Source organism: Sinocyclocheilus rhinocerous, unplaced genomic scaffold (genome assembly GCF_001515625.1).
Source record: "Sinocyclocheilus rhinocerous isolate Xijiao unplaced genomic scaffold, SAMN03320098_v1.1 scaffold1467, whole genome shotgun sequence".
Classification (NCBI taxonomy): domain Eukaryota; kingdom Metazoa; phylum Chordata; class Actinopteri; order Cypriniformes; family Cyprinidae; genus Sinocyclocheilus; species Sinocyclocheilus rhinocerous.
This window is the reverse complement of record NW_015647960.1, coordinates 939,245-955,635: the sequence shown is the minus strand read 5'-3', so window position 1 is coordinate 955,635 and position 16,391 is coordinate 939,245. Positions and strand designations below refer to the sequence as shown.

General features: G+C 33.8%; 1 protein-coding gene across 3 annotated transcripts in view; it reads left to right on the top strand.

Moving 5' to 3' along the window:
• Positions 1-16,391, top strand: part of LOC107709505 (aryl hydrocarbon receptor nuclear translocator 2-like) — a 78,273-nt gene that overhangs the window by 37,143 nt on the left and 24,739 nt on the right. For all 3 annotated transcript variants that reach the window (XM_016513997.1, XM_016513999.1, XM_016513998.1), the window contains one exon: positions 11,782-11,857. In XM_016513997.1, the coding sequence (XP_016369483.1) occupies positions 11,782-11,857 (76 nt within the window). The remainder of the gene's footprint in view (positions 1-11,781; positions 11,858-16,391) is intronic.

Here is a 16,391-nt window from a genome sequence, read left to right as displayed (position 1 = left end):
GTAACTTTACAGTTGAACCACTGATGTCACACGGACTACTTTGTTGATCATCTTGGTACTTTTCTGGACCTTGAACGTGGTAGTTACCTTGCTGTCTATGGGAGGGTCAGAGAGCTCTCAGATTTCATCAAAAATATCTTAAATTGTTTTCCGAAGATGAACGAAGGTCTTACGGGTTTCGGACAACACGAGTGTGTGTAATTAATGACAGAATTTTCATTTTTGGGTGAACTAACCCTTTAATCTAAGTTTGAATAAATCTGTCATGAAAATTTTTATTGCAGCCACCTTTTCAACAAATTGGAGTAGAAACATAATTATGTCATTATATAATTTTAATGTTTATATACAACTCCACTTTTATTTGAGTGTAGATTATTAAATACATTTAATTACTTAATTGATTATTGCATTAACTGTATTTTTGGTTTTCGTGCTAAATGAAAACTTTTTAATTTCAGTTTCGGTTTTTCAGGTAAAAAAAAAGTGCATCACTAATTGCTAACTTTCATAGTAGTATGCAAACAAGTGCTTTTCTTCTGATGACTGATGGTTTTGGGTAGTTTGTGTAATTATAGCACCAGTCAGCCACAACCATGTGACCAGCCTCGAGATGTTTGGGCCTCTGTGGCCTCAAGCCTGAAATCAATAGCATTTATTCTCCTTCTGTTTAACACTTTTGAAATATTTGCCCGTTCAGCTGGTGTTGGCAGAATGGGCTTGATTTATGGCCGCACAAGGTGCTGGGAACTGGTAGGTGTGCATTTAAAGCAGGTTGTATTTACTTTGCCCTCGGGTGCAACTTTGGGTGTATTTCTTTTGTCTTTCGGGGTGGGCTTGTCTAAAGACATGGTCAGGGGAGGTGAAAATAGTCAGTAAATGAGACTGTTTTCACAGTACATGTTTATTTACCCTAATCTGTCAGTGCATTTTGTTACAAAACCAATTGAGCTGACTTATATGGTCTGTTGTTTGTCTGAAAAGGCAGCTTAAGAGAGCATCCTAACTAAAATTAAACATAAAGGACTGATTTGGCAACATAATTTGATTTGAATCATATGAGAGACTTTTTAGCCTTAGTGTTAGCTGAGTGTTGCTAAGCTAAAAATGCCGTACTCTATAGCTGTAAATATTGACTAAAGTAGTTATTTTCTTAATTACACTGAACTCTTTTTACACTTTTCAGTACTGAATGAATGATAATTCACAATTAGCATTTCTCTCTGCTTCATAATGAAGGCAGTGTAACTTTGTTACCTGCTGTTTGATGCAGCCTTTGCATCAGTAGCATTTAAATGTCAGCTTGCTAGGCTTTGAAAAAAGGTTTGTGTCCCTTTCTGATCCAGAATCAGTTTGAAGAAAAATGTGTGAAAATGATATTGAACTTAACGTCATTTATCCGAAGAGTGACAGTAGCTGTGTAGCATATAGCATAGCATCCCAGTGATTAGCCGAGTCATGATTTAGCATGACAAACTTCTAAATTTCATTATGTAATCATACATAAATAAAATGATAGCTTTAGTGTAGTTAGTAACTTTTTTGTAGTTTTTGCTCAAAAATAGAACAGTTATACCGACTGTGATAGTTACAACGGAGGCAGTTAGCTGTTCTCCCAGCTTGGCCAGGCTAGTTAGGTTGGTCTGTTTTTTTTATGTCAGCTGTTAAGCTAGTTTATTATTATTATTATAGCTGTTATTTTTCAGCATGGGTATAACTAAAAGGGTAGATGAAATGGGGTTTGTCTACTTTGAATTCTAGGACGTTTATAGCTTGGTTTCGAACAACGGTTTCGAAGTAGCTTCCACAACACTGCTAATGAATGCTAATGAAATCGGGTCTGTTACATGTAGGGAGTTCTATCATGAACTTACTTATAATAATTGTATTGACCGTGGCCGGGAAAATACAATATTAAATTTGTTAAAATATACTGAGGTCACGGCTCGCTGGACGACCCTTGATTTAAAGTGTAAAATAACAAATTTGAAATCAGTTCGAATCAGGTTGACTCTGAATCTTCAGATCCGAGTCCTCTCAAAACCTGAATAAATAATAATAATTAATTCCCTTATACAATTAAGTAATCAAAGTCATTACATACAAAATGGACATTCCCCTCTTCCACGGTCAATAAACGTTCTCATCATTTCATAATTTCCTCACCAGTAATTCTCTTCACACAATGAAAAACAAGGGAGTCTTTGCACATTGTAATGTTTGCGCTCTCATTAGGTTTACTGCATGCTTGTTTTGTGTGTGGAATAAGTGTTCATATACTGCTGTATATTTCCATACTACTGAACTCAGAGAAAACGATTATGTCGACCACAAGAGAACCTGCTTTTGCAACAATATTTAGGCTGCGTGTATATTACGAAAAGTTATGTTTGTGGGATCAGGGTGCTGAAATTAACTCTGGGAATGGAGCGGCTACAGTATTTCGATATGTCTTTTTTTATTTATGAGGATTTATCTCGGTGTTTCTTGCGATGTACAGTAACATGGCAAATAAAGTACTGTTCAAAAGTGATACTCAAAATAACACTTTTATCCAGCAAGGAGGCAATAAATTGGTCCAAAGAAACAGTACAGACATTTATAATGTTACAAAATATTTATCACAGTATCACAGTTTCCACAAAAATATGAAGCAGCACAACTGTTTTTAACATTGATAATAATCAGAAATGTTTCTTGAGCTGCAAATCAGCAAATTAGAATGATTTCTGGAGGATCATGTGACACTGAAGACTGGAGTAATGATGCTGAAAATTCAGCTTTGATCACAGGAATAAATTACATTTTATAATATATTCAAATAGAAAACAGTTATTTTAAATTGTGTTAATATTTCACAATATTATTGGTTTTATTGTATTTTTTGGTCAAATAAGTCCTGCCTTGGCGAGAATAAGAGACTTCTTTCAAAAAAAATTTTTTTTAGCAATTTTATATATAATTGTGTATCATGTATAAAGCTATGCTAAATTGCTTGATTGATTTAAATTATTTTAATGAAGTGGGGGGGAAAAGCCAAACAATGTGTTGGTTAAAAATAGTATGTTACATGTTTTTAAGCTATTTTTAAGCTTGAGCTTTTACGCTGTACTGCAAACCACACCTGTTCTCATACAAGGCATTTTTTTGGCCTGTCTGAGTCTAACAATATCTGACTTTGGTGGAATAAGGGGTGTGTGTGTGCCTGTAAACACCTGAGTGATTGTGTGTGTGTTGTACTTTTGGGAGTGTGTGAATATATGGGAGACATTCATCACACTTGGCATCATCTATCCCAGACTCCCCAGCCCCCATGACACGTGGAAGAATGCCGTAATGAGTCGCCCTGGGGGCGTTTTCTCAGAGGAAGCTAGAAAGGCAGAGCTTCCATAAAAATAAAATTGGACGTGAAAATTACTATTTTCACAAAAAATAAAACCAAAAATCCCAAAAATTGTGAAATATGAGATTGATTGGTATGTAAATCATCTTTAGAAAGCGATATGAAAGCGAGATGAAGGTTCAGAGGGAGGCAGAGTCTCTTTTGCCTCCTTTGAGTTTATTGTGTTCTCATTGAGATTTTATTGCATGACTTGAATGTGAGGCGAGTAACTGCAAAATGAAAGGTGTTGTGCAGTGTTATTTTAGTGTCACTGAGATACCATTATAGTTTTATTTTTATATTTTCTGTTTTCATTTTAATTGTAGTTAAAGTTTTAGTAATTTTGTTTTGTGTTTTTGTCATTTTTAGTAGATTTTGTTTGTTTTTTTATGTGTGTGTATAAAATGTTTTAGGGATGCACGATATTATCGGACCAATATCGGAATCGGCCGATAATGTGTTTAAATGTAAATATCGGCATCGGCCTGATATGAAAAATTATGCCGATTATGTCTTGCTGATAAAAGGAATACATTAACTCACATGTGCTAGTGATTAGATCACGTCAACAGTGTGATTAGATTACGTCAGCATTGTGGCTCATTCTTGAAGCAAAGTTTTGCCTGAATGGTGATTGGATTCACTGTTTTGGATCGCTGCATCTAAACTGAGAATGCATGTACAGAATGATGCGTTCGGTGTATGATAGAGTAAACAGTAATAGCAGGTGCAGCGGCAGCAGCGGCAGCCTCCCCTGGGTCCTAATGCCTGCTCAGTAAGGAGTTTTAATTCCGTAGAGGGTGCTGTTGGCCTACTTCTAATAAAATGAAAGAAAAATACACAAATTATATTTAGACAGTGTTTCTGATTAAATAAAGCAGTAATCGATGCCATAAAATCTTCAGTATGTTTTGATTTAAAGGTCAGAAGCTATAGCTGACATGAACAAAAAAAATCACAAACGTGACACTTAAATTAAATAATTTGATATATACTGATTTATTCATAAATGTGTAATATGTTATTTTTTAAACATTATGAGCTCTAAAAGATTTTCAGAATTTTTACAACTCTTTTGCTTTAGACCATTTACAAATGTTAAATCATAAAATAAAATGTTAAGGTTACCACTGCATCTTTACCCAGTGACGTATACCGGTAACAGGCAAAAGATTCGAAAATATGACGACTCGTTAAGGCGATTCAGAATCGACTCTCTCTTTTAAAAGACAATATCTTTATTTATCATGCACTTTTTTGATTAACAACTTTGCAGATTGTTTTCATTTAAGGATAGCTACGTTATAAACTTCAAAAGATATATTTTTCAAAAACCCATATGACCTGCTCTTTATATTGATCAAAATTGAATGTAAAGACGCTTATAAGATTGCAAAAGTTTTCTATTTGAATTGAACATTGTTCTTTTGAACTTTCTATTCATCAAAGTATCTTGAAAAAAGTCATGATTTCCAGAAAAAATATGAAGCAGCACAAGTTTTTGTCATTTTAAGTAGATTTTGCTTTTAATTCATCAAAAGTGATAAAGACATTTATAATGTTATAAAAGATTTCTATATAGTTCTTGTGAATTTTTATTTCAATTTTAGTTATTTTAGTACATCAAGGTAAACTAAACTGAAATGAGAAATTTTGCCTGGCAACTAGCTGAAATAAAGTTTTTTATATGTTTTATTTTATTTTAATGTCTATTTTATTTTATTTTAGGTAACAAAAATGTGTGTGTTTTTTTAGTTTTAGTTTAATTAATAACACTAATACTGTGAATAGCTAATGGCAGACTGACTGATTTTTATTTAATTATTTTTTGTATATTGTATCATAAACATTCAGAGGGAGAAACAAGAAAAATCAGTTCGCCTATAGGGTAAGAAAAACAAGCTTAATTCAAGATAAATTCTTTGAAAACAACTCTTAATATCTGTTGAATGAAAAATCATCTTGTTTTAGGGAAGTTCAGATATTTTTACTGGAGAACAAGACAGAAATTCTGATTAAGGGAATGAGTTTTTGCAGTGTGCAAGCCAAGAAATCCCAGCGTGAAAGATACCCAGAAAATGGGCAGAAATAAACAAAGCTTTCTCACACTATGTGTCATTCTCTCCGTATTGACTTTGAGATTATGGGTAGATAATAACAGCAGCGGGCACCGGTGAGATGAATATTCATGCACAGCAGAGCCAAGGTGAGACTGGCAAACTGCCTGCAAAATAGACAGTGATGCTGCGGGTAAAAAGAGGGCATGGAGAGGCGATAAACACTCACCCCTCAGACAGACCGTGTGGTAGGTAACCAGATAAGACGTAAACGGCTCAAATAGAGCCAAATACACAGTGTTACAGACTGACGTGCTGTGTTTAAAGGAATTGATTAAGAAAATGACAATTCAGGCATTATTTACTTGCCCTTCTGTGTAAATCTTCATGCAGCTCTTCCTGCACAATGGCCGTTTATAATGACCACGTCTGTCAAGCTCCAAAAACACCATAAAAGTAGTTCATGTGCTCGATATTCAAGTTCTGACGTCTCATTTGGTTTATTTATGGAAAATCCCTTGTGCGGCAGCTCTCAAATCTCTTTCTTCATTCTATTTATTTGAACAGAAGTGAGAACTGATGATGTTTGGCATAATTTATGTCAGTCTCAATGCAATTGCACATGAGATTATCGCTGAATAAAATCAGCAGCAAAAATAGTCTGGAAGTTCAGTTAATTTCTGTAAATTACTATATTAGAACTGTCCGTTTCATTGAAGTTTCTTTGCATTATTTGCGTTAATTGTAATTATTCAAGCATGTAAGACCCTGTATGCTTTGAAAGGTTTTAGTAAAAATATACACTACTGTTCAAAAGTTTGGGGTCAGTAAGATTTTTCAATGTTTTTTGAAAGAAGTCTCTTCTGCTCCCCAAGGCTGCATTTATTTGAGCAAAAATACAGTAAAAATGGGGGAAAAAATTTGAAATATTATTTCTATTTGAAATATTTGTTTTCTATTTTAATATCTTTTCAAATGTAATTTATTCCTGTGATGTAAAGGTGAATTTTCAGCATCATTACTCCAGTCTTCAGTGTCACATGATCCTTCAGAAATCATTCTAATATGCTGATTTGCTGCTAAAGAAACATTTCTGATTATTATCAATGTTGAAAACAGTTGTGCTGCTTCATATTTTGGAAACAATGTTACATTTTTTCACTGTTATTTGATGAATAGAAAGTTCAAAATAACATTTATTTGAAAAATCTTTTGTGGCATTCTAAATGTCTTTAATGTTCATTTTGATCAATTGAATGTGTCTGTGATAAATAAAACCATTCATTTCTTTAAAGTTTTTACTGGTTAAGTTGGTATTGCATGTAGTGCATATTACTAGGTTCCAGAGTTTGATTGTTGAAATGATGGGTCCATCTCAACAACAGGCTAAACACATTAAGATTTGTTTTTAGTTCTGTTGCTTGGCCTTAAAATGACCAGCAATGTTTGTCTTGTAAGCCGTGTTGCTGAAGGGGACAGTGATGAATCACTGGGGTTCATCTGGGGTTTGAATCTCCAGTGTAACGAATCAGCTCATGGGAAATATGAATAATTAATCATACTGGGGTGTTACGCATTTCGGGGGGAAGGGTTCATGGGTCCTCATATGGCTTGTTAACTGAGGGGGGTTACAGAGTATTTGTTAAATATAAAAACAAAATATATATATTGTGTGTTTGAGTGGTCCAGACGCTACACCAGTCTTTGTGTTTCCAGCATTAACCGTAATGCTATACCACCACAAAACCTAGATATCCATCTGCAGACATCTCCATATAAAGGACGTACAGCTTTTAGATCCTCAGAACAAACAGACAGATCATTAGCAATTCTGAAACAAAAGTTTAGATATTTTCTTACAGGCACCAGACAGACACAAATCACGCCGCCGTCAAAGCTGCTGGATGAGCGCTGCGTGAATGCATGGCATTCAGAGGTGCTGCACTTTAAGAACTTTTATTGGCATTTTTTGTTTGAGAGAACATTTGATACTGTAACATGAGTGATGTTTTATTGCAGAATGATGTGCTTTTGCTGAGTAAAGGACTGTACAGCCTAGAAAGACGAATGCACTTGGAATGGATTTGGCTGACATGAAACCATAAATACAGTTTTGTGTGGAAAACCAGCTTCACAACTCAAGTGATGTTTGCCAAAGTTACTTATTCTTCCTTCGGCCAGTCAGAAACTTTCAGTGGAGATGGTGCTCCAGTCGGCCCTGTTTTGAAAGTTTGTTCTGTTGAAGCGCAAATGAAGGGAAGGTGATGTCGTGTCTCACTATAGGGCCTTTCGCACCGCTTTAGTTCCAGAACTAAATGTACAGTACTAAAGTACTGGGACGATTTTGTGCGAACTATTTCCCAGTACTATTCAAAGGGTTGCATTCGCACCGAGAGTGTGTACTAAGAAGTGACGTAAGCCGGTCGACAGCGTCGTCATTTGTGCGCGGCGTTCAACAACAGAAACAAAGAACAACATTAACAACAGGAGGATGGAGGACGCTGTGATCGGAGCTGTGTTTTTGTTGCGTCTCACGGGTTTCACAATAATGGACATGGAAAGTCGACGTATACGTAAAGCGATTGAAAGAACGGAAAGGAGGACTAAGAATCTACAACGACAACTGGCAGTGCTACATTTGCTACAAGTGCCTGCACTTCAGCGTCCGTCCATCTATCGCTGTTCTCCATACTTGCGAAATAAGTTGACACAATGTTGACACAATGTTTACACGGCGTTTTAAATCATGGCGGGTGAGGGCGTTTTCATACGCGTTTGGCCAATCAATGTTATTTAATTTTAATTAAAAATTAAACTTAAAATTAAAAATTTAAATAATTTTAAGTTTAAGTTTTGTTTTAATTTTATTTTAAAAATTAAAATTATTTTAATTTTAATTTTTAAGTTTGTTTTATTTTAAGTTTTATTTTTATTTTTATTTATCATTTTCACTATTCAAAGTGAATATTTTTCACTCTTAAAAGTATGTGTTCAGCATATATTACCAAGACATTTCTCAGTGTTTGGTGGCCATGACCCTAAATCAGCAAAATTAAAGCTAATCAGCATGACAACCAGACAACCCACTGACTAGCTGAAAACAGGTCTCTGTGTGTTTCAGCAAAGATGTTGAGTTTCTGGAAATAATCAGTCAGTGCATGTTGTTCTCTTGTCTCTCTTATTTTCTGTCTCGGTCTGTCTGCTTGTCTCCATTTATGTCCGTCTCTCTCAGCAAGCGTGGTCCAGTTTTGCGCTGTTCACTCCTCCCTTGTTACCATGACAACCGCCATCCGTCCTATAGCTGCTCCGGGGATTTGGCCGGGTCTCGCTCTCACACTCGCATCCTCTGAGACCCTTCCCATTCAGAAACATCACCGGCGACACGTTACCACCACATGATTTCCCATGCCGAGATGAAAGCGCTGTGCCGTTCTTGTAATGTTTTTTCATATTTAGAGACATAGTGAGTTAATTGCAGAGGGAGGCAGGGGAGATTTTGGGTTCCTGTGGAAACTTGGATGCTTGGATGTTTTTGCCCTTTTTGCATTTTTGTTTCAGTTTTTCCCCTCCGTTCTTTCTGTTCTCGAGAAGTTCAAGTGCAGTTCAGTGTTTTGGGTTTGATCCATCTCATTCCTCTGTTGCTCCAGGTGGCCTAGTGTGATTCCAGCATGTGTGCGCGCATTTCAGACCGCTAATGTCTGCATCCATGTGTGTTTTCATGGGCAATTTCCTACCACCTATTGATTTAATTGTTTTTTTTTCCCTTTTTGAGATGATATGCTTTCCTTTAGATAAGGAAAGCGGCCCTTATTTTATTTGCAGGTATATTTGAAGCTCAATGGCACATCTTATTGATAGTGAAACTGAACAAAGGCATAATTTGCTTCTCAAAAGGGAATTTCCATCCAGCTCAAAAGCTGTCAGAGAAGCTGATTTCCTTGGAAAAACAGAAAAGCTTGGTGCCAAAACCTAGTGAGCTGTTCACGTAAGCAGGATTTTAAGTCATTGAAGTTAAATTTTTGACTCAAACGGTAGGCTGTATGATTGTGTAGAGCACAACCCCAGCAGATGAAGTGCAAGGAATGTTGATTGTAAATATATTATTTTCAATCCTGTAATGTGTCAATAATAATAATAATAATTTGTAGGAATAGGTGTTGTTGTTGTTATTATTATTATAGTACTATGAAAAGGTTCCCGCGGTGCGAAAGGCCCTTATGTGGCCCAATTATAGCATAAAACACTCCTGACTAGACCAATGTAACATCTGTGTTTTGTATTATGGATGCGAGTGTGCTGGTGTTAACACTAAGCTGTTTAACTTGCTTAACCATCGAGACCTAAACCGTCCAGAAAGCATGCAGGTAGGTCAGCTTCACCACTCATGTTAATGGGTGAAAAAAAATGGCTGTTTGCAATGGCTCGGAATGATTAGTTAACTAGGCTGAGTTTAGATTTCTATTTATAACTTTTATGTCAAGCTCTTTTTAGCCTTTTTAGCAATACAATTTAGAGGTGCAACTTTGTAGGAAAAATAAATTTCAGTGGGGAAAAATACAATACAATAAAAATGTGTAGAATTTTTTTTTCTTTTATTTATTTATTCTAAAAAAAGAATTTTTGCCTGTTTATAGAAATTAAGATAATTTTTGTAATTACAGTCCATCTATTCTCCAAACGCTTATTGATCTCATCAGTAGCATAGCTACATGCTAAAAGCAAATGTTATTCAAACTAATTTCTCCAGTATTTGTGTCTATTAATATTATTATTATAGTAATAATTATATTATATTATAGTAATAAATAAAATAAAAATCAATAATAATTTAGGTTTTTCATTTATTATTATTATTAATTTAAACTGTTATTAAATTATTTTCTATTTATTATTGCTATAATATTATAATATAATTATTGCTGTAACAATAATAATAATAATAATAATTTATATATTAATATTACGGACATAGATAGTTATTATTATTATCGTAATATTATTGTAGTAAAACAATATATCTAAAAATAAAAAATAGTACATTTTATATAAATATTATTACATATATGTTGAGTAAAATAATAATAATTATTATTATTATTATTGATTTTGTGCTTATTGATCTCATCAGTAGCATAGCTACATGCTAAAAGCAGATGTTATTAAAACTATTTTCTCCAGCATTTGTGTGTATTAATATTATTATTATTATAGTAATAATTATATTATATTATAGTAATAAATAAAATAAAAATCAATAATAATTTAGGTTTTTCATTTATTATTATTATTAATTTAAACTGTTATTAAATTATTTTCTATTTATTATTGCTATAATATTATAATATAATTATTGCTGTAACAATAATAATAATAATAATAATTTATATATTAATATTACGGACATAGATAGTTATTATTATTATCGTAATATTATTGTAGTAAAACAATATATCTAAAAATAAAAAATAGTACATTTTATATAAATATTATTACATATATGTTGAGTAAAATAATAATAATTATTATTATTATTATTGATTTTGTGCTTATTGATCTCATCAGTAGCATAGCTACATGCTAAAAGCAAATGTTATTAAAACTATTTTCTCCAGTATTTGTGTCTATTATTAATAATAAAAATGATAATAATACATATTATAAATAGTAATAAATAAATATATATTTTTTTTTATTTAGCTATTTTGTGCTTATTGATCTTGTCATTAACACAGCTACATGCTAAAAGCAAATGTTATTGAAATCGCGCGCACAGTTTCCTATGTGTGTCACGGTAAATAAGAAAGAGTTGCTGCCTATGTAGAGTGCTTGAAGTTGGTTACTTATGAGGGTCCATTTCAGTTAGGATGCTGCCAATGTAGATAGTAGATTCTGTATATGTAATACTCTAGTATGGACTATTTTATTGTAAACACATTATTTTACGGAGTATTATTTAGGATAGAATATAGATAGTGTGGCTTAGTGATTAAATTTCCTGGCTGGCTACACAACGGTTTTCGGTTCAAACTCTAGAAGTAGTGTTCCGCTGTAGTATAATGTGTGTGCTAAATTCATCATAATGCCATGTAATTTACCACTCTATTTCACCGAGGCTGATTTTTGGCTTTGATGAAGTTAGGCAATGTATAAAGAATATGGATTGGAGTGTTACATACATGATTGATCTGTTTTTACTGAAACCGAATATTCATTTGGGGTCGTTTATCTGACTGGTATATGTGCGTAAGCTACATGAGCAGTTAATGACGCTTTTACTCATTGGAGAGTGTGATAAACAGCAGGTGTTGATGTTAAAGTTGTGTGTTGTGTGTTTTATTACAGGCAGCATCAGCAGCAACAGCAGGCCGAACTGGAGGTTCACCAGAGAGATGGACTGACTGCTTATGACCTGTCACAGGTGCGCACACACACACACACACACACACACAATAGTCCGTCATTTAGTTTCCTAACCCTTACAGGTGCATTACTCTTTTTAGCTTGTGTAGTACGTATCATTTATCCTCCTTCGTTTTATATGCAAGTCCCTCTTAAATCAGTGTCACAGCTGAAGCTGTTTAAGATTTATACTTCAAATTGAATATCAGCCAATGAAGCTCCCAGAGGAACATTTTATTCTCCAGAAGTGCTGTTTAATAGCTCGGGAGACTTAAGGAGTTAACCTGGTGTGTTTCTTCAGCTTTGTCTTAGATGATTGTTGTCATACTATATATACAATATACTCTGTAGTTATGAAATGAATGTGAATAGCAGCTCAGATTATTTGGTCTGTATGGTCATTTGTCCTGTGTAAGGTTGCAGGGATGCTTATCCCAGCATATAATTTATTTATTAATTTTTTTCATTTTCATTTACTTTCATTGAATTACATTTTTTTTGTTTTTAAGTTTTTAATTTGATACTTTTTTTATTTATATAATTTTTAATGAATTTAACTTCTCAGATGGTTCTTTTCAGAAAAAGTCTCTATTTGTTCTGTTTAATCTCATTGCTGTTTAGGAGAAACAGTTGATAATATTGAGAGATTACATCAAATTACATTTTTTTTATTTCTTTTCTGTTTTGTGTATCAAAGTTATTTTATTCCATTAACACCCTTGAAAAGGTTAATTCAAAGTCATTTTTATGCATTTTCTTAAAATAGTCTTAAATATTTATTTTAATTTCTTTTTTTAATACATTAAAGTCATTAACATTTTTATTTGAATAACCCAAGTATGGTTTTTATCATGAAAATAGACAGAAGCTGGTGTGGCACAAAAACCAAACAAACGTGTGTTGTGTGAATGAATATTAAACAACATATTAGACAACTAGTAAAATACAACATTATTTCTATACTAATAAGTGAAAAAGTAAATAGCTATATTACAAAATTATATATTGTACACTGTTGTTTCTCATTTAATTGTGTCATTTGCGATGCTTCATGGCATGTGTAATTCATTGTCTCATAAAAGAATCTAAAATCAGCATGCAATCCAAATTAAACATTTATTTTTAATGGATCTTTTATGCATGCAACAATTCATCCATGCATTTATTTATTCATTTATTTTACAAAAAAATTTCATCTTTATTCAAATTGTCATAACTTGCTCATCCTATGCTCACTTGATGACGTATGCAAGCCAGTCGCATTTTTTGCGAAATTCTGCCTCAATTCCAGTATGCAGTGCTCACTTTTTACAATACAATCAACAAACAACAGATAAAATGAAGTTCTCTGTTTTTCATGCCAACTTTACGTCTTTGTAATGTTTTAATTTATCTCTAAACCGCTGATTTCATTCATGGCTCAAAACTCTTCATTTTTTTTAAAATCCTAATGGATGAAACGAATGGAAATAAATTCTTCCAGAATTGATTCGAGGGCAAAATGTGAGGTCACTTTTGTGCACTTAATGCTTTATGACATTTGTTAGGATGAGATGCATGCTGGAACTGCATTGTCTGTTACTCTGGATAATGACTGATAAATGCGATCGAGAATCTGCATATTTGTAGTCATTTTAGCCGTGGATCGTTAACTCCCTCTCTGTGGATCTGTGCAATAAAAATAGGCCATAGTTATGAGGTGAAGTCACACATATGGAACATGCCCTCCGTCTTTCACAACTTAACACACATTTGCTTTTAGTCATAAGTGTTAATGTTGTTATGTTATATCACATGTTGTTTCTGTTAAAGAGGTCATTTGAGTCAGTCTTAATAAAGCAGAGAGGATTATTTGTTGAAAACAGATAACGTCTCACACATGGGATGTTGGGTTGCACCCATCAGCATTTACAATCTGTGAGTGTTTAACGCCTGTCTGCAATTTAGAAAGTGTTAGAAAGAGACCATCATTATTGATTCCTGCATTTGCCCTTACAAGACTAATATGGGAATATATTGGAAAATATAATGCGATTATATTAAATAACACATTTACATATATGCAAAACTTGTGCTTGTATTTTCATTACATTGCAATATATGCATGGATTATGTATACTGATACATATAAAATATTTAGAACTGAAGACAAAAAATGCACTGCACTTTTACATGTACACTGTTCAGAATGATATGATCAGTAAGTCATGGCAACTTGTGTTTTTTTTTTACATTTAAATTTTTTTTATGTTTTATGAAATTTAACTTGATTTTTAAGTCAGTTTAATGTAATTTAAGTTGAAATGACTTGTAAGTTGATTATACTTAAAACTTTAAGGCAGCAACTGAACTTACATTTTTATGTTGAAATAGGTAGAATTTTTTTTACATGTAATAGCTTTATTGAAGAACTCAGTTAATTAATTTCTCTTTCATGAATTAATGTTTACTTAAAGCTGAACACGTATTAACAAACATTTATTTCCCTTTATTGTTTGCATAGTTACACATTTCATATGAAAATGTGTGTGATGGTATATAAGAAAAAAAGTGTTTACTGGAAACAAATATTAACATTTTAGGATTATTTGCAATATATGTACACAATTATGAGGAATCAATACCGGTATATCGTCACACCCTAAATTAACACGATGTCGATATTTCATGATTTGAATATCACGGTTATCGTCAATACCAATATATCGCGACACCCCTAATATATATATATATGAGCAATATCACACGAGTAGCCGTGTGATATGACTATATCGGCACGGCTGTGATTCGGCCGTAGACATGAGGTTGCAGCGTGCCGATATACAGCCATATCTCACAGCAACGAGTGTGATATTGCATTTATACAACAGTTCGACAGCACAAGTGTGTAAATATATAAGAAACGACTGAAAACAGGAAACCGCTGTTAACAGGTTAATGTAACATTTCCCATTCAATGACTAGTAAAATAATGGCAACTTACTGTCTGGATAATATTGAACATGGTTCTTCTGAGATATATTCATCTGCAGACCCGCAGCATGGATACTATTGGTTCTTCTTGGAGTAGTGCGGCCGCGCGCTGCGTCTTCTTCTTGTGTGACAGGTGTCAGTGTTAAGGTGCAATACTGCCACCTGGGAGGTCAACCAGGTACTGGCGCTGGAGTAGGCTATTTGCGTGTCGTGTTATCATAAGTGTCCTGTTCATTTTAAATATCATGGTTATCATCAATACCGGTATATCGTCACACCCTAAATTAACACGATGTCGATATTTCATGATTTGAATATCACGGTTATCGTCAATACCAATATATCGCGACACCCCTAATATATATATATATGAGCAATATCACACGAGTAGCCGTGTGATATGACTATATCGGCACGGCTGTGATTCGGCCGTAGACATGAGGTTGCAGCGTGCCGATATACAGCCATATCTCACAGCAACGAGTGTGATATTGCATTTATACAACAGTTCGACAGCACAAGTGTGTAAATATATAAGAAACGACAACGGAGTGTCTTTAAAAACCCTCTTTTGTGCAGAACTACTTCCTCATGCCATGGATTCAAATCTCAGTTTGCCAGTTTAACAGCTAAAACGGTAACACTTTACAATAAGGATCATTAGTTAACATAAGTTAACTACTTTAGTTAACATGAACTAAGAATGAACAATACTTCTACAGCATTTATTAATCTTAGTTAACGTTAATTATAACATTTACTAATGCATTATTAAAATCAGAAGTTGTGCTTGTTAACATTAGTTAATGCGCTGTGAATTAACATGATCAAAGATGAATAAATACTTTAATAAATGTATTGTTCATTGTTTGTTCATGTTAGTTAATGCATTAGCATTAACTAATGGAACCTTATTGTAAAGTGTTACTGCTAAAACATTAATTTGAATGTCCGCTGAGGAAAGCAATATCTTTGTCGTACTGTCCTTTCAGTTGCTAGGCAATTCAGTCAAAAGTACAAAGGCAGCACTCTGATATACAGCACTGAAGTTACATAAAATATAATGTGTTGAGATTTTGCCCTCTGACATTTTGCCCTTTGCTCTGGAATAAATAATAGATTAATGAGACCAAAGACTACCCGTCAGATTTACCCAAAACAAATTATATCTCATGTTTAACCACTATAGAGACATCAGAGCCAGCAGCAAAATTCCAGCAGAGCTGGCCGAGTTGAGGCTGCTCTCGGTGGGTTCATGAACGCTGGACGGCCACTTACGCCCTGGAGCTCACATCTCCGAAAACGTTGAAGCAAATTTTCAAATAGACGTTATTTTTATTAACAAACCACATATTTGATGTCTAAAGTACATTCTCGCGTAACAAAAACAGTATTATTTATAAAATTTAGTGAATTTGGGCATCCGCCATGACACTCGCTGTAAGAAATACTGCAAGGGGTTGAAAACGTTGGAGTTCAGTTATCACTAGAATATCGCACTCCTCTCAGCCAATCAGATTCGAGGACCAGAAAGAACTATTGTGTGTATGAGTGTGTGTGTGTGTGTGTATATATATATA